Source organism: Loxodonta africana, chromosome 13, assembly GCF_030014295.1.
Source record: "Loxodonta africana isolate mLoxAfr1 chromosome 13, mLoxAfr1.hap2, whole genome shotgun sequence".
Classification (NCBI taxonomy): domain Eukaryota; kingdom Metazoa; phylum Chordata; class Mammalia; order Proboscidea; family Elephantidae; genus Loxodonta; species Loxodonta africana.
Window position 1 is genome coordinate 58,212,356 of NC_087354.1, and position 23,543 is coordinate 58,235,898.

Sequence of the window (23,543 nt, forward strand, 5' to 3'; positions counted from 1 at the left end):
TCCTAACAAGTTCCCAGGCAATACTAATACTGCCGGTTAGGCACCAATCCTGAGATCCACTAGTTGAGCAGTGGCTCTCAAAATTCATGGTACATAAGAATCACCTGGGGATCTTGTTAAACTGTAGATTCTGATTCAATATATCTGGGGTGGAAATGCAGATTATCAGCAGGGGTTCCAACTGGTTCAAAGCCCTGAAGAAAACCAGAGCGAAAAAAGGAGAGAGAAAGGCAGGAAGAAAGAAAAGCGACTGGTTGACAGGGAGACAAGAGTGGAAGGGATAGTAAGAGAACTAGCGTTTCTCTGCACAGAAATGAGAAAAACAATGCTTCATAATTGCTTAGGAATCCACGGACACATTCCTCATTTCCCTTCCAGCTCTAAAATTCTATCCTTCTACAAAATGTCCCATTTCCCCTTTTTATATTTCACTGTGATCCCAAGGCAGCAAAAGGCTTTCCTCTGCTTCCCAAGGGTTTAGGCTGTAAAGTGCAGGCACTCCACACTGAAAGTAAGTGCTTACGGCAGTTATCCAAACTGTCTGAAAGGAGGAACCGTATTTTCAGTTCGTATCTCCCTCTTTATCAGCAAATAGTAATTTAAAGCCATTTACCGGGGTTATGGCTCCCGGGTGACCGATGTGGCCTGTTAAAATGAATCCTGACAGAAGATCCTTGCTGCTTTCTCCAAGCGCCTTCCGGCCTTCGTTTATGAACAGGAGGGACAGACAACCCATCCCAGAGGGGCTGGAGGAGGAAGCACGTGAAAATGGCTGCCGCACCTTTGTTTGCTCAGCTGCAGGGAAAAACTAGGACTAAGGGAAATGGGATTAATCAAGGGGGCAGTTACCCATTTAAAAAACATATATATATATATATATATATATATATATATATATATATATATATATATATGAAGACATTGGTGAGAAAATCTCAGCCAAATAAGTTCCAAGTTGGAGGGAAAGAAGCCTTTTCTCCTCAGGCCTTCTCATGGCTGAGTATCATTTGGTAACAAATCACACCTTTTAGGCCACCACTGTATCTTATGATCTTTTTGATTGTGGGGGAAGAAGAAATAATTCAGAGGGGAAAAAATTAAATGTTTAGTTTTCTGAGATTCCATGTAATTTTACTTTTTAATATGAAATTTTTACTTTTTAATTAGTGAAGGTAACTGGTTAGATATGTGACTAATTGTGATCGAATAACACCTTTTTAAAATTTTTCATTTGAATAAACTCACAAACCAGAAAAGCAAGGCCTTGAAAGATCATGGGTACTCGACATTGTAGCTAAGGCCCTTCCGCTGGGCTTATTTCACTTCCTCCTAACCAAAAGGTCAGTGGTTCAAATCCACCAGCTGCTCCGTGGGAGAAAGATATGGCAGTCTGCTTGCTTAAGGATTACAGCCTTGGAAACCCTATTGGCAAGGGTGAATTATCCAGTACGCAAGGTAGGCACGGGCTTACTTGTGCTTACTTACTAATCTGGAGCGAACAATTTTCTCATAGGTATCACATCTTTTGGTGCAACCCTTGTGAAATTGTGCACTCCAAATTAGTAAGAAAGCACAAGTAACCCCGTGCCTATCTTGCTTAAGGTAAAGGGATGCTCCAAGTGGCTTTCTTCTAAAAGGCTGGCTGAGGTGACCCATCCACATTAAAAGAGAGAAACTTGATTGGAGAGAAAGGGAGAGAATGGAGGGGATATTATTGAGCAACCTGAGAGGAGGAGTTATCACGGATAGTGGCAAGCATGTCGAAAGCAAACTCTGCTTAGGATCGGTTCAAATTCCATGCTGGAGGGCAGTCTCCTGGGCTTAACTGGGCTCCCTTTAAGAGCTTTCATAAAGCATTCAGTATATTGTGTCACAAAAATTACTTCATTAATAAAATAAGCGATTTTTTGACATTTCTTTTGTGCTTGAAGACAGTTTGCACATATATTTATCAGAAAACAGAAAAGCAGGGAGAGGGAGGGAGGTAATTTGCAAAGTCATCAGAGAGTAAGAGATCCTAACTTCCGTCCTTTTCCAGCTTCACTGAGGCACGAGTTGTCCATTTGGTGGGGAGAAAGAAGAACCAGGTCTCCAGACAGACAACATCAGCACGCTGTAGCTACACTCTCTGGAGTCTGACGTGTCTGATCCCCTTTAATTTTCTGTCTTCCATGAAAGAGGACACAGTCCTGAGACGCATCAGCTAGCAGAATAGGAGGTGAGAAGTAAGGAATGCCCCTGTGATACAGTCGGGAGAGTAATTCAGGGGAAAGGATCCACCATTTTCTCCCCAAAAATTAGGAGGAGAGAAAAGTCAAGAATGGTATTGAGAAAGAGTTTCAATTCTCCTGGAATCCAGATTTCTGGGGTCCGTGGAGTTGGGGCAACCCACCTAGGCTGGTGTCCTTAGATGTTCTTTTGAACCTTGAGCCTCAAGCACACTGTTCTCCTAAAAGTCCCCTTTAAGTCAAACAATAGTCTTGCTAATTAGTAAAGACAGATTTGCCTTGGGCACTGTGCTCTTTTGAAGAATTCAGTCAGTTTCAGGAAACAGAAATTCCAGGGTCAGACTGAAAGCTGTGTTTTGTAAATTATGATTAAGTAAACACTGTTCTGGGGCCCTTTTCTCTGGCAATGTCAATAGGATGGGGTATAAGAATTTTTGGAAGTTTTCATCTTCAGAACATTTTTGACTCCCTAGTGGAAATGTTACCTCGATTTGCAAATCGTATATTAAATAAACTTCAATCAGTTTCTATTATCAGCTTAGTACGATTTTTGTTTGAACAGCATATAAGACAATAAGGATGAACCAGACAGGGGAAGATTATCAGTCATCCTCAATTCTTTTTCTTTTCTGGCAAGTCAATCAGGGTGTAGGGAGGCTAACAAGCTCACAGAGGCAATCTCGAAACTACCAATTTCAAGATGAATAGACATTGATATCCGCTGCACAGCAGCCTAAACACCTTCCCCTCTCTTGTCTGGCTGCCTCAGTCAGGCGCCTTTCATATTTGTGGCACCTCAGAATGTCATTCCACGCCTCGTCTGGTGCCCCCTTGGACTTGAGCCTGGGGCAAATGCCTCCCTCTACCCCCACCCCCCCGCCCCTGCTACGCCTTTGAAGTCAATTACTTCTTTGGGCCTCAGTTTCCTCCCCTTTAAAACAATGGTACTAAACCAGATAAACTCCAAGATGCCTTTCAACACTTACATGATATGATTCCAGCATGATTAATATTCTAAGACATTCTTTGGCAACATCTGCATCTATTTAAACTTATAAATGTTGAGAAGAAATATTTGGTATGCAGTAAACCAGGAAGCAGGTAGCTCCCTTTAAATAAATACTTGCCCAGCACTGGCAAAGTTTCAGGTTTTATCAGCCTTTGCTGTACTCCAGTCACTGTCCATATCTTATGGAGCTGGATAATGTTTTCCATCACGTAGAATTCTTGGCCATAATTTTTTTTTTTTTAATCTAATGGATGACAGCTCTGAGTAATTTAAGATTATTTATGAGGTTAAAAAAAAAAAGCTCAAGTTGTCAAAATAGCAGAAGACGAGCAAACTATAGTGAATAATTTGGGAGGAACCTCACTTGAAGCAGGCTGAAGAAAAAGGTAGTGTGAAAGGATGAGCATTGTGTAGATATAGTGCAGGAGCCCCTCGGTAATGCAAAAGGTTAACCAGCTGGGCTGCTAAAGAAAGGTGGGAGGTTTCAGTGTATCCAGAGGTGACTCGGGAAAAAGGCCTGGCAATCTACTTATCAAAAATTCAGTCACTGAAAACCCTATGGAACACAGCTCTACTCTGACACACATGGGCTCATCATGAGTCGGAACTGACAGCAACAGGGAAAAAAAAAGATAATGTACAAAAAAAATCAAGGGTCCCAAATTGTGGATTTTTGGCCAAGTCCAGCCTACAGATGGGTTTGTTTGGCAGCACAGAGTTTTTCAAAACCATGAATTTGAGTGACATTAGGATGGGAACATATAGCTTGAGGGAGCACCCCTCACCCACGCCCATTATCCCACCCTAGACCCTTTACACCAGGGCACCAGCGCATGTGAGTTTGGATGTATCGTGTAAGTGTAAACGAAGAATTTACTAGCCTGCCCCTTTTCCTTTCTGAGAGGCCACAATTAATAGCATAGGAACTCTGTAGTATTACTAGTGGGCAATATATACTTGTTACAGAAAAGCGTTGATTACTTATAAATCTCAAAGTTCCGTAAGGCCTTCTATGTTTAAGAATCCTCACAGATGGTTCTCAGATAATTCATAGACTTAATGTTCCCCCAGATAATAAGCTTCAACAAGATCACATTTTTTTTTTTTCTAGGATCAAGTATAAAAAATAAATTTTAATTCAATTACTACCTTAGCAGTCCTATCTACAAGGTAAGGACTCGCCTTTTCTGGGGGAAATCAGTTTCCTTTTTTTATAGTCTGCCTAGTGAGTGCTCTATTCAAATGATATAATCCTGTCATTTTGAACAATTCTTAAAGGAATTGTTTGCAATCAAACCAGGCACTACATGCCATTGTTTACAAAGCTAGATTTAACATTTTTGTCTATAACAAATGCCATTTTAAAAGGTCAAAGAAAATCACAAATCTTTACCAAGGCCACGGAAAAAGCATCTTTACGACTATATTTTCCATTTTAAATTCTGTATCTGTGATTTTGTTACAAAAAAAAAAGTCAATTTGAGACAACCCTAATTTCCTTACTCTCAGGCCCCCAAAAATGTTTAAATCTATTTGTGGGTACCATAAAGATACTTCATTTTAGGATTGGTCCACAAAGTAGCCAGTAAACTTTTTCAGGCTAGGGGTGTTTTGTTTAGAAGGTGCAGAGTTAAGAGGAAAGGGGAGAATTAAAATATTTGCAAGATGTCATTAATCTCCAGTGAGAGTCTAGAGTTGATGTCCCCCGCCCCCCGCCCCACCACCACCATTTTTTCAGAACTAATCCAGCTTTCTGTTATTTGGCTCAGAAAAGTCTTAAATCTGTAACAAGAGAGGAACTTCCTGTTCTCAATGGTATGGCTGCCAAAGAAAACAGTTACCAGAAAAGTCCCAGGCCCCCAAAATTGCCTACTAATTATTTCTCAACCCCACCTCCCACCCCTCATTCAGGAAGGCAAATGCTGTAAATGTTCCATGTTAAAACCCTAAAGTATGTGTTGAAAAATTAAGAGAAAACCCTCAAGAATTGTTTGTCATTTATTTATATTTTATCACATCCAAATTATACTAGTTTTATGGCCCTTGGGCCCAAATTAATGTTTCTTATTATATTTTGTTCAGAATTCCACAAAGATTATACCATACCTTCATCGGAATACATTAGGGAAGTTTTTACTTAGGATTTTTCCAACTAAGAAAGAAACGAGCGGCCCCTGATATGCAGGAGCTGGCCTGGTACTGCTACCAGCTGGACCATGGTGGTGGTAGCAGCTGGCCTAATACTCATAGCTGAGTCTTGGTATTCTCCTTGGTGATCTAGTTTCAGTGGAATCCCAACCAAAATCCCTGCAGCCCTTTTGTAGAAACTGACAGGCTGTAAAATTCATATGGTAATGCAAAGAACCTAGAATAGCCAAAACAATGTTGAAAAGGAAGAACAAAGTTGGAGGACCTGTGCTAGCTGACTTCCAGGCTTATGATAAAGCCGGAGAAATCAACACGGTATGGTATTGGCATCAAGACAGGCAGATAAATTAACACAGTACAGAAACAGACCTCTGCATAAACGGCCAATTGCTTTTCAACAACGCTGCAAGAGCCATACAGTTGAGAATGGACATCCACATTCCAAAAAATACCCACATTCCAAAAAAGTACTTTGATTTCTACTTTGCCCCATGTATTATCTGTATTATCTGCCTCACGCCACGTAACACTTCACCCCCACACTCGGCAGCTGTTTCCCTCTGGTCTCTCTACTTTTGAACCCTCTTGCCAGAATCTCATCTTCAGTCTCTTTTGGATCTTTCCTACCCTGACAAAGTAAATGCGATTATCCTCAAATTCCCAGATGAGGCAAAGGAGACTACAGTTTGTTTAATCTCCTGTTCATGCAATCACATTTCTTTGCCCTATGCTTCCTTCTGCGTAACCCCTACTCACCAGTATCCATCAATCCAATCCAGCAGTATTCACTAAAGCAGCCCTGGTGGCACAGTCGTTAAAGCACTTGGTTGTTAACCCAAAGGTTGGCAGTTCAAACTCACCAGCTGCTTGGCAGGAGAAAGATGTGGCAGCCTGCTTCTGTAAAGATTACAGCCTTGGAAACCCTATTGGGTAGTTCTACCCTGTCCTATAGGGTCACTATGAGTCAGAATGGACTCAACAGCAGTGTGTGTGTGTGTGTGTGTGTGTGTGCGTGTGTGCGTGTGCGTATGTGACATTCAGTAAGATTGAATCCTTGGGTTTGCAAATAACAGTGCAACACCTCCTTTCCAGTAATGTACTAATACCAAACCCAAACCAAGCCTGTTGCCATGGAGTCGATCCTGACTCATAGTGAGCCTATAGAACGGGATAGAACTGCCCCACAGTGTTTCCAAGGAGCCCTGGTGGCACAGCGGTTAAGCGCCTGCCTGCTAACTAAAAGGTTGGCAGTTCAAACCCACCAGCTGCTCTGAGGGAGAAAGATGTGGTAGTCTTCCCATCAGCCTTGGAAGCCCTGTGGGGCAGTTCTACTTTGTCCTATTGGGTTGCTAGGAGTCAGATTTGACTCCATGGCAATAAGTTTAATCTTTACGGAAGCAGACTGCCACATCTTTCTCCCATGGAGCGGCTGGTGGGTTCAAACCATCAACCTTCTGTTTAGCAGCCAAACACTTAACCATTGAGCTACCAGGGCTCCCCTTAGTTAGTATTAATACCCAAAAAACCAAACACATTGCCGTCGAGTGGATTCCAACTCACAGCAACCTTCTGGAACAGAGTAGAACTGCCCCACAGAGTTTCCAGGAAGTGCCTGGTGGGTTTGAACTGCTGATCTTTTGGTTAGCAGCCAAGCTCTTAGCCACTGCGCCACCAGGCCTCCAGTAGAACGAACATTAGGTATCAATTATCGGCACACCTCTGGCGCAATGCTGGGAAATCAATCCATGCTATTTCTTATATTCCACCACAGCAATCTTACGCGGAGGACGCAGTTCTGTGTATTTCACAGGTGAAGCTGCTTTCTGGGGCAGCTAGCAACGTTTTCCTCATTTCATTCAAACCCCTCATGGAGACAGTAGGAAAAACAAACAAAACAAAAAAACAGAAAATAGTGAGAAGTTTACTTTTGCTACTGAAACAATCCCTATTACACTGTCCCTGCTGAGGCCTCTTTCGCGTATAATTTTGCATAATTATACAAGTATATGAAGACGATCTGGCCTTAGCATATCGATTAACTGGGCTCACATTTTCAGCTTCTGGTAGCCTCTTGAAGGTTTTGCACATTTTCCTTCAGAACAACTTTTTTTTTTATTATCATTGTGGAATGACACACAATAAGCTAAGACTTTCCACTATAACCTCTCTGCAGTGCACAACTCAGCAGCACTGAGTGCACTCCGGATGTCCGGCGTCCACCGCCACTGTCTAGCTCTAGAACTCTCCTCACCCAAAAAGGACACCCGCGCCCATTGGCAGTCACTCCCCGTTCTCCCATCCTCCCAGCCCCTGGCAACCACCAGTCTGCTTTCTGTCCTCACCTGGGCCTACTCAGGCCTCCCACCCGTGTTCTAGGGGCAGACGGACGGGCTTGGGTGGTTTCAGGCAATTTTCTTTATCCACAAAATGGCGATGACAACATCTTCCTTGCAGGCTCTTGTGAAGACTCAGTGCACGTCTGCTGCATCTAACTCAGTAGCTCTTGTGAAGACTCAGCTCATGTCTGCTGCGTCTAACTCGGTAACTCTTGATGCCTTCACTTCCCCAGCCAAGATTCTTTCTGGATGACTTTCACTTGCAAATTTCTTCATACTTATCCAAGTGTGGCATGTGTCCCCTTCTCAGTGGTTTACATCACTGGGAGGACACAAAATGGACATGATGACCAAGCACCAGATGGAGAAGAGCAGAAAAGAGGGGGCTGAAAAAGAAGTCCTCCTGGGATTCAAAGTCAGCAAACATCAGGAAGACCTGCTGGGAAAGGCCTTAGAGACCGCAAAGAACTCCAAGTCCCTATCTTTGTCTCCTCAGTATCTAACTCGGTAGCTGGTATGCACTGAACTGAACTAGGTCTCAAATCTGGGTGTCAAGATCAGTGTGGCCTGAGCCAGGATAGGGAGAAATCCTACCTTTCCTGTCTCCTCCCGCCGCCCCTCCCCCCCCACCCCAGCCCTCCCAGGGACCAGCCTGGAGATCCTGGAACAAGCAGATGGCATTTGCTTGGGGGAAGTGTGCGCCCAGAGTGAACACTCAGGCCAGCTCAGGGGGGAGTCTTGGTTGGTACACCCTCCAGTGGGGGAACCATGTCATACCACCCAGCTCCAAGAGCTTCCCAAACCTTCTTCTCTCTCCCTGGCTGGCCCTGAAAGTGTCCTTGGGGGCATGCACCACCCAGATTAAAACCCCAACCCAGACCTATGGCTTCCTGGCCTAGTTTTCTATCTCCAGGGAAGGCTAGTGGAGGCCCCCTTTCAAGGCTGACTCTAGCTTCTGGCTCACCAAGCAGCAGGCCTTCTCTGGTTCCTGGGCCCTGGGGAACATGTTGCTCCTTCTGTTTCCTAATGGCTGCCCAGGCACCTGGTCCTGTTTCCTGCTGGCTGCCCAGGCACTCTCTGGGCCTGGGGACACCTACAAGCCTGCAGCCCACACCTGAACAGTTGCTGAGCTCAGCTATTCAAAGGCAGTATCCTAAGGAACTTTTCTCGCTGCCCGTTTGGGGGATGGGTCTGCCTAAAGACAGCTACTTTATACACTTTTCATGTCTCATTCCCAGTGCTGGCAAAGGGGTCAGGAAACCATACTCTTATTCTGTTGGTGAGTTTCAGTGGGTACACATTTCCAGAGGCCGAACTGGACTGTACGCACCAAACAGCTTCAAACGTTCATAACTCCTCTTGGACCTCATCCTGGGAAGACAGACAAGTATACAAAAACATATGTACAAGATGGTCCAACAAAGATGGCTTAAAAAGGAGTAAAAACAATCCCCAAAACACCAGCATTTACGGGACAGGTCAAGTAAATTATAGTACATCAATAAAATAGAATCCAATTAACTGTCAGACACAACGGTATCAATCTATACTTATTGATATAAAAGAATGATCACAATACAAGTGAAAAGTGGTTACAAATACATGTAATGATGAAAAACCAGCTGTTGTCCAGCCGATTCTGACTCACGTGTCAGAGTAGAACTGTGCTTCATAGGGTTTTCCGTGGCTGATTTTTTTGGAGGTATGTTGCCAGGCCTTTCTTCCAAGGCACCTCTGGGTGGACTCCCACCTTTCAGTTAGCAGCTGTCTTAGTCATCTAGTGCTGCCATAACAGAAACACCACAAGTGGATGGCATTAACAAAGAGAAATTTATTTTCTCACAGTCTAATAGGTTACAAGTTCAAATTCAGGGCTTCGGCTCCAGGGGAAGGCTTTCTATCTCTGTGAGCTCTGAAGGAAGGTCCTTGTCCTCAATCTTCCCCTGGTTGAGGAGCTTCTCAGGCGCAGGGACCCCGGGTCCAAAGGACGTGCTCTGCTTCTGGTGCTGCTTTCTTGGTGGTATGGGGTCCCCAACTCTCTGCCTGCTTCTCTTTCCTTTTATCTCTTGCAAGATAAAAGGTGGTGCAGGGCACATCCCAGGGAAACTCCCTTTACCTTGAATCAGGGAGGTGACCTGAGCAAGGGTTGAAGTAGCGAAAATGCATTTTCTTTAGTGTTTTAATATTAGAGAGAATATATTTTCTCATTTGTTTTAGTATAGCTATATAAGCTGTGATTAATCTCTAGTCCTTGGAAAATAGTGCAGGCTGTGTTCAAAATATAGCTGAGCAGCCTGTTCCTCTCTTAAACATAACAAACACCCTCATACCTTACAACATGTTTCCCCCTATTCAAAACAGGTGACTGAGAGCTTGACGTGACTAACGCCATAAGGATGCTCTAAGTAATCTCTAAACATTTTTTAACTGCACCAGCTGCACCAGTTTCTTCCAAAGGGGTGCGGAGCTATCTCAGCTCCTGTGGCCTTGGTCTTTCTTCTTTTTTGTTCTCTTGAGAAATGGCCTTCAGCCTGCGAAACTAACAGGAAGGCTCTCTGGCATTTTTAATCTGCAAATTTCTCTCTTGCTCCCTATCTCAGCCACGGTGGACTTGGCAAAACAGTTCCACTAGCCGAGAGATTCTTATGTGAGTTTTTCAGCCTGTTACAAAAATACTGATTAGAGTCCGGATACCTGATATGCATATCTTTAGTTTAATAAAGAGTTTTTTCATAGTTGTTTTGTGACATATAAGACCATCTGCAGACTACGTGCTCAAAACATTAGGTAACCCTGATCTTCCCCATATAAAACCCTCCCATCAACCCTTTAGGGTAGACAGAATTTAGCAGAAATTTTAACCCCCTCTGTCTCTTGAATACCGGCATTCAATAAAGAATAAAAAAATAAAGCCCTCTTAATGCTTGCCTCCTCCTGTCTCAATATTGGCTTTGCGGCAGGCGGCTCGAACCCATGATTTGCAGTAACAGGATGGTGTTACAATCCCACCCTAACCCTCTCAGCATAAAATTACAATCAGAAAATGGAGGACAACCACACATGGCCTAATCAAGCTGATACACACATTTGGGCAGGGGAGGGGGCGGGGGGGACATAATTCAATTCATGACAGCAGCCAAGAGCATTAACTGCTCACAACACCTCGGGACTTCCATAATGATAAGTAACTTTTATTAAGTGCTTACAATGTGCCAAGCCCTATTCTAAGACCTTTGCATGTATTAAGTCATTTAATCTTCACACAACTTCCATTAGGAAAGAATGGTCACTTTCCCATTTTATAGCAGCTCAGAGAGGTTCCGTGACATGCCCAAGGCACACACTAGTGAGCAGCAGAGAGCCGGGAATGAGCTCAGGCAGCTGGACTTCTTGGTATAGGGTCACATTTGTTTAACAAACAAAACAAAATAAACAGTATAAGGGTGTGTGTGTGGTGTGTTTAAAAAGTCTAAAAGGATTGAAATGAAAATATGAATTGAGGCATTATTCTAAAGTATTTTTATTTTGGTATAAAAAAAACTTTAAATTCACTGCCTTTTAAAAAATTATTTCTGTGAGATAAATGTACTATGTAATACTAAAGCTCCTTCCCCCAGTTCTGCATAACTCCCAGGCTCATGAAGTGGTCGATGAAAGTAACTCTTTCAAAGAGAGGGTTGGGGATCACTGTTAACTTTGACAAGGATCTCAAAGGATCATCTCTCAGTTTCTTCAGTCTGTACTGTCTAGGAATTCTCTAAACAGCCTTTCTGAATAGTTCAAATACTTTTTAGAATTCTTCTGCACGTGTTTAAGAAATACTGAAGAAACGCAAAGGGCCCAGACACAGACCACCTACCCTTAATGCTGTGGAGTGGCCCCTGGCCTTCTTTGAATTTAAAGTTACTCGCTAAATTTTTCTTTTGTCTTTTTCTTGCTTGTTTTAAGAAAGAAAGGAGGGGACATGGAAGTGTTTGCAAAGAAATTTTCACTTCTGCCTTGGTCTTGTTAAAATGACATGTTTAAGCCATTGTGTTTCATTTAGAAACTGCTTCTGTTACCCAAAGCAGGTCCCGCCTGGTGCAGCTTCTGGTCAATAAAGACACACGGAGGTGAGGAGGGAGGAAGAGACTTTATTGCAAGCACCCCGGCAGGGAGCAAGGAGGTGTACATCTCAAATCAAGCTCCCTGAACAAAGGGAGGCAGGACCTTTTATGCCGTCTTTCACAAGGCAGTTCATACAAACATTATGGACTACATAGGTTATCACAGCGCGTGCAGGCGCAGTGAGACAAATTGCATTTTTTCTGTGGCACAGAGGGTAGTTAAACTGGGTTGGACTTGCTGGAGCCACACCCAGGGCTTTGAGGACAATGGCCAGGAAGGGGTAGCTTGGTCTGAGCAGCTCCCAATTGAGCCACACCCAGTGCTGTCACTTGATGCTTTGTTTGATAACAACTAAGCAATCCTGGCTATCACTTCCAGATCAGCTTGTCCAGGGCCTGGGGGGTTCCCAAGACCCTCTACCACTCTCAGAGTCCAGAGACCCTATCCCCGGGTCCCCAGACCTGCCTTCTCCCTAAACACTTCTCCTTGGTGATTTCCACAGGATGAGGCTTTCTCATGGCTAGAACACGTCCATTACAGAGGGGAACCTGGAGGGAACAGTACTTTAACACAAACCTAGAGAATGACAGGAATTGCTGCCTAGGTGCCTGGCACCGTTCAAGTTGCTCTCTGCGAATTATCTCATCTGGTAATCACAACAGCATATCACGTAGGTGTGACTGACCCCAAGCTTTTAGAGGATGAAACTGATACTCAGAGAGGGTTGATTACTTACCCAAGCTTCAACAGGGAGGAATTAAATGCAAATTCGGCTCCTCATTATACTATGCATTGTCCTCATTATCCTGACTCACAGTGATTTATCCAACTTCATTTCTTTGATGTTTGTTTGTTGATTGATTGATGGACTGATTGGGGTTGGGGAGAATAAGCAGCGGGGATTTGGGGCACAAGGGAGAGAGAATTTAAGAAGGAAAAACAATTTTGCATTTTGAAACCATGAAAGTCTCTCACTCTTTGCAGAAGGTGGGTTAACTAGATACATTTCAGGGATTAAATACACACACACACATTCACTATACTATCTTTTGGTTTATAAGCACTGCCACGGGTGACTCTCATTCCAGACCTGATTCTGCTCTCTACCCTGTCAACACGGTCATGGATGAAACACAGGGACAACATCAACAGAACAAAATACACGGCATTTATTAAATATGTGTGACGGGCTATGTCCGCAGGGTAGAGCGTGCATGAAGAGATACTCACTTAACAAAAATACCAGCTGATACTGAAAACATCAAACGACTGACGTTCCCACAGCATAAGGCACAAATTAAAACCAAGGGATAGCGTGTCAGAACGAAGCATGGAGCTTTCTGACCCTGGCAAGGACCGTCCCTACCCGTGGCTGCATAAACCCTGCGCAGATCCTCGGGACCCAGAGCGCAGAGCACCTGCGTGTTGGGAGCCCTTCCCATCCAGGCTCACGCTTCCACTGGTGCTGGTGCTGCCTGTGGACAGACTTCTTTGAACCAGAGAAACACCGCCTCTGATACTTGTACAGATGAACAAAGCCTTCGCACTGTAACAAACCATCCTGACAGGGATTTCAAATTAATCCCCTTTTTCCTCCCAACCAAAGTCTAGTAAAACAGAAAATAAATGGTGAGGAAATTCTTCTGACAGAATTTCAGGGTCTACATGGGAAACACATGGCCATGTAGTACAGCAGGGTGCTGGCTAAGCGTTGGAGATGCAGCCTCCAATACCTCTTTCTCCTTCCTCCCCCTCCCCTTCACGTTCCTCATGTCTTGGGAGTGGATTAGAACCTCAGAAAGTTCCACTCTGGCTTAAACTGTATATGTGAGGAAGCGAGTCACTCCTTCCAGACTTCAAGACTCTGAGTTGAGGGTCTGTGTCCACCGGTGAGAAGAGCACTTAGCAGGGGTCTAGGTCAGGGTTTTCTTCATGGTTAACTCCAGGACTCTGGTGTACGGGGTGTAGTTCCTAGAAGGCATGGCGATGTCACGGGTCCTGCCTGGCTGGCTGAGAAACAAGAAAAGACGGGTCAGGAAGATGAAACAAAACTCTCCACAGTCTAGGAAATGGTTTTTCAACACTTAAAAAGACTGTAATAACACATTTTAATATTTCATTTCACCATTACTAAGGAACCACCGAGACCAGGGTTCCATTTCTGGCCAACGCACCTCATGCACAGCCATCACCCGTTTGTCAGTGGAGGCTTGGGTGTTGCTATGATGCCTAGCAGGTTTCAGAGGAGCTGACAAACTAGGAAGAAAGGCCTGGCCATCTAATTCCAAAAACCAGCCAGTGAACGCCCTACGGATCACAATGCCCTATGGATCACAATGCTCTGACCCACAATCAGTTATGCTGTGGGTAGCATTTCACTCTGTTGTGAATGGGTTGCCATGAGTCAGGGGCCTACTCGATGGCAGTTAACAACAACAATGACAAAGGAACCATTACTTTAGCAACTTTTAAAAGGTTGTGCTGGGCATCCATGACTCAGAAAAGTATACAACTGCATTCAAGGGACACAGGGATAATTTTAACAAGATGTGTTCGGTGCCATGACAGAGACATGCAGAACTGTGCCAGAGATCTCTGTTTGTCCACCCACATCCAGTTTCCCCCTTCGCCCTGCTCTGTGCCTGGGAAGCTGACCTGGAAGTTCTGCCTCACAGCCTCCTTTGCCCTTCAGCTTCCAGTTGGTTCTGACTAGCTGGGAGAGGCCAGCGAGAGAGCTTGGGAAGACAGAGAGGTCGGGATCTTTATTCCCTCCCATCCCGGCTGCAGTTTGATTGTTGTTGTCGAGTGGCTTTGAGTTGATTTTCGACTTACAGTGACACCATGTGACAGAGCAGAACTGCCCCATAGGATTTTCTAGGCTGCTATGAGTTGGAATCAACTCAACAGCAATGGGTTTGGTTTATTTATTTATTTTTGGTTAATCTTTACAGGAGCAGATCAGCAGGGAGCCACTGGGTAGGTTCAAACTGCCGACCTTTCGGTTACCAGCCAAGTACTTAACCCCTGCGCCACTGGGTTCCTCTGCAGCTTGGTAGTTGGCTGCATTCCTCTACCAGAGGCCACAGCTCCCATGGGGCAGTCCCTTCCCCTGGCTCTCATCTACTGCTTTCTCCCAGAATCTTCAGGCCTAGGGTGTAACAGCTTCCCCTGTGGCTAGCTCAGGGTGTGCCTCCATCCCTCGCTTATTTCCCTTACAGCTGCTCGGGCCTTTGTAGACAGTCCCTTCATTTAACTCTCTTCAATCTTCCCTCTCTGCCAGGACCCTGAGCAACACAAGAGTGAACATATTATGGGCAAACTAAGAGCAGAACAGTTTAGCATCACGGGAGGGCATCGGGATATCCACAAAGTGTAGGGGGGGTGGACCTTGAAGTACACCAAGGCTTTCATTAACTGAGCAAGGAAGAGATGGGGATTCCGGGCAGATGGAGCAGTTAAGTACAAAGGCAAGGATGAATGATGACACCTGCCCTGGGTGTGGACATGGTTAGTGTGGCTGCAGCCAAGAGTTCATGATGGAAAGTGGAAGACAAGGCAAGCAAGATAGGTTGGAGCCCAGGGGAGAAGGTCCCCGTGTGCCTTGCTAAGGAGTTCAGAAGGGGATGCTGTTATTCTTAGGTGCCGCTTAATAGATTCTGACTCATAGCGATCCCACGTGACAAAGTAGAACTGCCCCATAAGGTTTTCTTGGCTGAAACTTTACAGAAGCAGATTGCAATGTCTTTCTCTGGAGGAGCTGGTGGGTAGGTTTGAACCGCCATGCCAGCCCTTCCGTTGGGAGCCAAGCTCTTAACCGTTGTGCCACCCAGGGCTCCTTTCAGAAGGAGATAGGGAAACACTAAAGGTTTTTAGGGAAAGACAAGATATTTCTATTTTAGTAAGAATCCTCCGGCTCACTGCAAAGTGGTTAGCCTGGAGGCAGGAAGGTTAGAAACTCCTGTTATTTAAGAGGAGAGAGACAATGAGAACTTGAATTACAGCAGCAGCACTGGAGGTGAAGTAGAGGGAAAGGTTGGGAAGATATCTGAGAGGTAGAAAGAACAGGATTTGGTGGCTAAGACAGACAAATAAACTCCATTTCCTTTTCCTTCTGGGCATATAACTAGACTATATTTTCCAGCCTCCCTTGCAATTAGGTGGGCCATGTGACTAAGTGAGCACAAATGTTTTACAGGACTTCTGTGTGTAGCCTGTAAAAAACCTCCCACATAACCCTCCATACTCTCTCTCTTCCCTTGAATACAGACAATACAGTAGAGGAATCAGGAGGACTCCAAAGCCCAGGCAGAGTCACTAGTTGGAAGAATCCTGGGTTCCTGAATGACCGTGTGGAGCAAAGCCCATGCCAACCTGCCCAGAACTGTGACATGACAGAAGCCAGTCTCTACTGTGCTAAGCCACTGAGATTTGCGGGTTCTTTGTTACATCGTGTATCCTGGCCAATGCACCAGTGTGTGAGCAATAAGAGTGAACTCTTTCTGTGTTGGCATCTCCTGTCTGGAGCGGGGATGGGAGGATAGAGAGAGTTGGAAGCTGGCAAAATTATCACGAAAGGAGAGACTGGAAGGGCTGACTCATTAGGGGGAGAGCAAGTGGGAGAACAGAGTAAGGTGTATATAAACTTATACGTGACAGTCTGACTTGATTTGTAAACATTCACTTGAAGCTCAATAAAAGTTAATAAAAAAAAAAAAAGAGTGAACTCTTTCCTCTAACTTCCCACGTGGATCATTCGCAAAGTGGTATGAAGCCTACCTCCTTAACAACTGTTTTGCAGCCTCTCTTTTCTACTCCCTCAGCCACAGCCCTGGTTCGAGCTATCAAAATCTAGCTTTGAATTTTAGAATAGTGTCCCATATGGTCTCCCTGCCTTCGGTGTTGGCAAAGCTTTCCTTCTACCCAAATCCTATCCATTTTGCTGTCAATGATATGTTCCTAAAAAGACAATTGGTGCATATTACTGTTCTTAAAACCCTTCCAACTCTCCCCATTGCTTCCGGGCAGAGCCCGAACTCCTCGGCATGGCCTAAGGGCCCGCCACCATCTCCTCGGTCTCTCCTGTCTGGATTTGCTGAGCAGCATACAGTTCCCATAATTTACCACAGTGCTTCACATCTCTCTACCTTTTTTGTGCTGTCCCTTCTGCCTTGGATGTGTCCCTAATCAAACGGATCTCGCGAATTCCTGACTAAATTTCAAGACTCGAACCAAACATTCACTTCCTCTATGACATTTCCCCTGGTCTATCCTCTTGCCCCGTCGCATGCCCATTCTCACCCGGTGATAGAAATGATCAGTCCTTTCTTTAAGCTCTCACAGCTTCCTTGAAGAGTGGTGCTCAATCCTGTGCTTCCATCAGGTTCATCTACACTCACCTTTCCCATCAGTAACACCTCCCATTGCCCTGCAGCGATTTCATCTAAAGCATGGAGAGGAGACGCCTTCTTAGAAGCATGGGGAGAATTTTACACCTCACGTGTCTCCCTCCAAGAGATTCAATATGTCTTCCTTCCCACCCCAACCGTCCACCTTGAAAATGACTGTTACCAGGCTTCTAACATACCCCTGGAAGCATCTTACTGCACGCATGGGTCTGCTAATTTGTCTCCTCCGCTAGGCATGATTTCTGTAAGGGTGAAATCACTCATCATTCACCGTCATGACCCCAGCTGTTCACACGGCCCAGGCACTGAGCTATCACTCCACAAATGGATGACAAAGGAAACCAGGGCATGAGGGAGTTTCAAGGAGTGAGTGGTCATAGTGTCAACTGCCACAGAGAAGAATCTATAGGAACTATTGATCGGGGTCCTCGGTGACTTAACCAGGCAGTTCAGTGGAGGGCCAGGGGCAGAAGCCAGATGGCAATTTGTGCCCACCACTGGGGAATCTCCAAAGAACAGAAATGATCTCCAGTGACAATATCCTAAAAGTATAACAAGTGTAGATACATTTATAAAGGTCGACCTTCTGGGCTTCAAAAATAGGCTCTCATATCCTTCTAGGAGAGGGAGTGGGATGTTTTATTTAGTAAACCACCAGAAACAACAGGATTTTGAGAACACAGGGCACTTCAACTATAGGACTGAAATTCAACCATTTTCTTTAACATATTCTGGCTACTGTTATTTATTTTTTTTATTAATCCATAAAGGGGCAGTTCCCCTGGGAGAAACAATAGTAGAATAAGCAAATGAAACTTTGATGAAAAGCAACTGTGTTCTCTACAACAGAAATATGTGAACACACACACATTTTTAAAAATACTTACTATGTACCAGGTGCTTATGACCAAGAGGAATATTTTTCATTAAATTGTACCTAAAACCAAAAAACTCGTTGCTGTGAAGTTGATTCCGACTCATAGTGACACTACAGGATAGAGTAGAACTGCCTCCACTGGGTTTCCAAGGGGCAGCTGGTGGATTTGAACTGTTGACCTTTTGGTTAGCAGCCAAGCTCTTAACCACTACTCCACCAGGGCTCCTACTAAGTGTACCTACTAAGAAATAATTTATGAGTTTGCTGCCTAAGTCCACAAGCCTTAGAACTTGGTTTATTGAGCATCAACCAAGTGCTAGACTAGGAGATGGTAACCTGGGGCCCTTTTCACAAGAAGCTCATAGTCCTGGCAGGGACAGGAGAAATGGGGGCAGGAGGCCGTAACAAGAGGTGTTGAGTGGCTCTGCAAGCAAAGAAAAACCTGAGTTTCACGTTGTCTCAGCCCTCCCCGTCTTTTCAGCAGGACAAAAAATAGAGTCGTGAATACACTCCCAAAGCCCACCTTTCCACCAAAGATTAGACAGGGCTCTAAAAGAAACAGTAACACATGTGAGGAGCGTGCTTCTTAGTTCAATCAAATATACAAGACCAAAGAGGCAACATCTGCCAAAAAGCAGAGACAAGAAGGCAGAAATGGACACGGAGAACCCGGGGTGGAAAGGGAAAGAGGGAGACCGGTGACACATCACGGGATTGCAACCAACGTCGAAAAACAATTTCTGTATAAATTTTTTTTTTGAATGAAAAACTAATTTGCACTGTAAACTTTCACCTAAAACACAATAATTTTTTCTTTTTTAAAGCAAGTCAATTTAAAAAAAAGTTGCTTTAACTGTTGTTGTGTGCCATGGAGTTGATTCCAACTCACAGTGACCCCATGTGACACAGCAGAACTGTCCCATAGGGTTTTCTTGGCTATAATCTTTATGGAAGCAGAGTTGTTGGGTAGGTTTGAACCACCAACCTTTCGGTGAGCAGTCAAATGTTTAACCGCTGCACCATCAGGGCTCAGCGCTAAGTCAGTGAGGTCAGCCGTAAGCTTGTAGGTATGGGGAGAAACGAGCAGACATGTGCTGCTCCACACCAGGCTGTGTGCCCGGCACACACCAGGGCCACACCAATTCTCAGCTGACAGAGGCCTCGTCAGTAGCCAGGTCTTCAGAGTTCTATGCACAGTCTAGGAGCTTCAGCTTCAAACCACTCACAGTTGAAGAGTTTAGCGCATCCTGAAGGACTATACTCTTGATGAGGCCATCAATCCATTTAATAAAATCACCAATTACCACCAATAAAAACTGAATTAGTGAACTTGTCTTGGCATACCCAAATTCATTTATGTTTGATAGTGTTTAACATGTAAAATTAGTTTGCATTTAGATACTGATAGTAGTAACAATAGTTAATAATAAAACTTTTTGTTTAGTTAATAATAATTATTATTAGTCGATAATATAAAATGATTCATTTAGTGTTTAACTTCAGTCCAGTTACCATGCTAAATGTTTTATACACATGCTTTCATTTAAGCCTTATAGCAATCCTGTGAGGTATTGCCATTTTCATCTCATTTTAAGGAGGAAGGGGTTGAGGCTTTAGGGAGCTTAAGTAACCGGCCCAAGGCTGCGCTCAGCCAGCAGCTGGGTGAGGTGAAAAACGGAACGCAGGTGGCCTGAGACACCCCAACTGACCACTGGACCACAGTGCCATGTTCTTGGTGAATGAAGGACGGAGGGTAAGAACAAAACTTTTCTGTATGGCTCAGGTTCAATTCAATAAGTTTACTGATTTAAAACATGCTGAAAGAATCAGTTTAAAAAATATTCTGGAAAAGACCACGTAATCTTTTATTAGTTCGATACAAGCTCGAAGTCAAAGTAAAAACCAGAAATTCTGTGAGAACATACACTGCACAGTTCAGCAACTCTCTCATTACTGTTTTAAAGCTATAAATGGAACAGCCACGTGGTAGCAAGCTGCATCACGACTCAGAAGGCCTGGCTCCAGTGTGGCTTCCAGTGAATTACTTGGTCTCTGCGGGCCTTGATTTCTGTATCTACGAAACACGGTACACCAGTAGTTTCCAGTTTGTTTGTTTGTTGCTTTAATATAGTTTTTTTTTTTTTTTTTTTAGGTAAAAGTTGACACAGCAAATTAGGCTTCCATTTGACAACTTCTACACAAATCGCTCAGTGACATTAGTTACATTCTTCACAATGTGTCAACATTCTCATTATTTTCGTTCTGGTTGTTCTGTTTCTAGTAATCTAGTTTCCCTGCCCCATTATCTTCTCATCTTTGTTTTAGGGTAACTGTTGACCTTTGGGTCTCATATAGGTGGTCCAATTTGTTTTTTACTATAGAACCTGTTTTCAAAGAAAATCTTACTTGGAATTCAACATATACAGCAGACTAAAAGGGAAGCTGCTCAGGTTATTTTTGGGGTGTCCTCACTAGCACTCCCTCACTCCCACCTCTCCCCATCCCCCCTCCACAGCACCCCAAGACCTCCCCAGGAGCCGTGGTACAGAGCAAGGTGGGGCTGGGACACTTAGGTGAAAAGGTACTGTACTGACTTGTCTCTGAACTGCCACGCCCCCAAAGACTTTCACATAGTAGGACTTCCTAAATAATTGTGGGAAAAATGAATGAAACACTACTCTGCCTTCTGGCAAAGGCGGATATGCAGCTTTCATTTCCTCTGCTGACCGACCTAGGCAGTTAAAGTACTAAGACGGATCCTGGGGGAAACCAAATGTAACATTTATGGAAAAAGCTGCTTTTAGATACTGAGGTGGCTTCCAAGTTCACCGTGGCCATAAGTTAAGGGTCTGTCAGCACTTCCATTATGAAAACCACTTTGTGGTTTCATAACTTAGCCATAAAAGTTTGCTTCAGGCTATACTTTGGCATACAAATTAAAAAGCTTATTTTAAGCCAAAATGTGGGAATTAGAAAACAAACAATTTATTGGTTTCAGACATAGTTTTGAACCCGACTTAGCCAAACAAGATTTATTATGTGGGCAATTAGTGTAGACTAAGCCACTTGGTTCTTGAAAAATAAAAAAGGGGGGAAATGACCAAACTGTTTATATTTCAAAAGGAGTCCCTAAGCGCCATCAATCATTCTTTCTGGCTATACGTTTATCATGTACATATAGTAGATGCCGATGGCACCCAGCTCAATTTACATTTTCTTTTCCCTGCTTTTTTTTTTTTTTAATTTTTGTAATTATATCAGGACGATAAAATTGTTATTACCGAAAGGCAAGTGATATAAATGAGAACATTGTCAAAGAAACAGCTTAATGCTCCTTTCAGTAAATTCTTTGAGAGTGGCAAGCAGCTCATTGGAATGAACAAAAAAGGAAACACCAGTAATGAGTAAAATTAGTGAGGTAACACGATGGTTGGGGCCAGGGCAGTGGGGCTTCAGTGGTAGAATTCCCACCTTCCATGCAGGAGACACGGGTTCAATTCCTGGGCAGTGCACCTCGTGTGCAGCCACCACCTGTGTGTCAGGGACGCTTGCGTGTTGCTATGATGCTGAACAGGTTTTAGTGGCACTTCCAGACTAATGCAGACTAAAGAAAGTCCTGGTAATGTACTTCTGAAAATCAGCCAGTGAAAGCCCTATGGATCACAACAGTCTATTCCATTGCGCACCGAGTAGCCATCCGGCCGACTCAAGGGCAGAAAAGTAACAGCAGCAACATTCAATGGTAGGTCTGGAGGAGACCCAAGAACTCACCTGGCCAGACTTCTTCTGAGTTTACAGATTAGAAAACCAAGGCTCCTGGGATGAGAGACCTGCCTGCAGGCTTCCTGCTTCTGGCTACTACAGTGAGAACCAGGTTTTCATTACCCTAACTCAGTAAGTAGCTCATCACTGTTCCCACCTGATGTAACCATTGCAGGTTCCAGGAGTCTATTCATGCCTGACACAACACACAGAGATGGTCCCGAATACACAAGAACACATGCTTCTACACACAAGGGCCAGGCACTTGTAACCCTGATTACCCAAATCAAAAGCCACGTGAGATTAGGGTCCTTGTAGTAAACTTGTGTTCTGTCGTCTTTGGCCAAGCACGGTACTGAGCACCTAGAGCCGGTGGGTTAGCTACCAAAGGCAGGTTACTGGTCACAGCTTGTAACCTCACACAGGGGAGTGGGCCTGTGAGTAGCTTAACAGTCCTCCAGCTCAAGAATGCAACTGAGCGAGCCAGCCTGTAGCTATGGGACGACTGCTCATAACTGACCTGGTGCTTGACAATGCTCTGCTACGGTACCAGGGGTCAGAATCACTTGTTAAAAATTTAGAACCGCTTTCCTCTATATTGGAAACCCTGTGGCACAGTGGTTAAGAGCTATGGCTGCTAACCAAAAGGTCGGCAGTTTGAATCTGCCAGGTGCTCCTTGGAAACCCTGTGGGGCAGTTCTACTCTGTCCTGTAGGGTCGCTATGAGTCAGAATTCACTCGACGCCAATGGGTTTGGTTTGGTTTTCCTCTATATTACTAACACACCTCTCACAGAGTTGTAAATGTCTGCTTACGTATCTGTCTCCCCGACCCAGGCTGTAGTCTGGGGCAGGAGCCACATCTCATTCCCCTCTGTACCACAAATGGAATAAAGAAGATACTCAGAGATGTGGAATGAATGAATGAATGAGTGCACTCACTAACAGGGCCAACCTCTCCCTGAAGTGGCTGCCCAGGTCTCTCTTTCACTGTCCCTTCCCCTGCACACTGCCCCTACTTCCACAGAAACCAGCAGACACCCCTCAGCAGCCACCACTTACCTTTACAGAGAGGTTTTTCATAGAAAAAATGAAATTCTGGTAACAATAGCCCAATAAAGTATTTTCTTAAATCAAAGAGGAATTTGAGTTTCAGAAGAACAGGAAATTCCTAAATACCTGGGCAGAAGATCACAGCCCACACCAATCTCTCTGGTCTCCACGTCTGTCTTGGGCTGGGTTTCCATTAAATAGTCCAACCTGCTTTGGAGTTCGTTATTCTAGAGATGAGAAAATAAAGTACTTAGTAAGGCAAATATGTTTTACCACAAATAGGCGTGATAAATTGACATGCAGTATCGGGGTTTTTCCCATGGCACAGACATCTATCGCAACATATTTATTGAGTCCTTAGGAAACTCTATGGGGCAGTTATACTCTGTCACATGGGGTCACTATGAGTCTAAATTGACTTGATGACACTCAAGAACAATAAGTACACAGTAGGTGTTAAAGAAATATTCACTGAATATTGACTGAATCTTTACAGATAGCTTTCTGTTTATGTAGATACATGTGTCCAATTTTAGATACATGGACAGAAACTAAATATCCTGAACCACACTATAAACTGCTTTTTTCCCCCACTAAACAATTTGTTGGGGGGGGTGCC

The 23,543-nt window shown here is 44.2% G+C and overlaps 1 protein-coding gene across 1 annotated transcript in view; it reads right to left on the reverse strand.

Annotated features, from left to right (window-relative positions):
• Positions 1 to 11,983: 11,983 nt before the first annotated feature.
• The window catches only part of MYZAP (myocardial zonula adherens protein), a 92,635-nt gene continuing 81,075 nt past the window's right edge, over positions 11,984 to 23,543 (reverse strand). Inside the window, exons 12-13 of the mRNA XM_064267492.1 lie at positions 23,051 to 23,151; positions 11,984 to 13,838 (exon numbers count right to left, since the gene is read on the reverse strand). Coding sequence (XP_064123562.1) covers positions 13,742 to 13,838; positions 23,051 to 23,151 — 198 coding nt within the window. The 3' untranslated portion in view covers positions 11,984 to 13,741. The remainder of the gene's footprint in view (positions 13,839 to 23,050; positions 23,152 to 23,543) is intronic.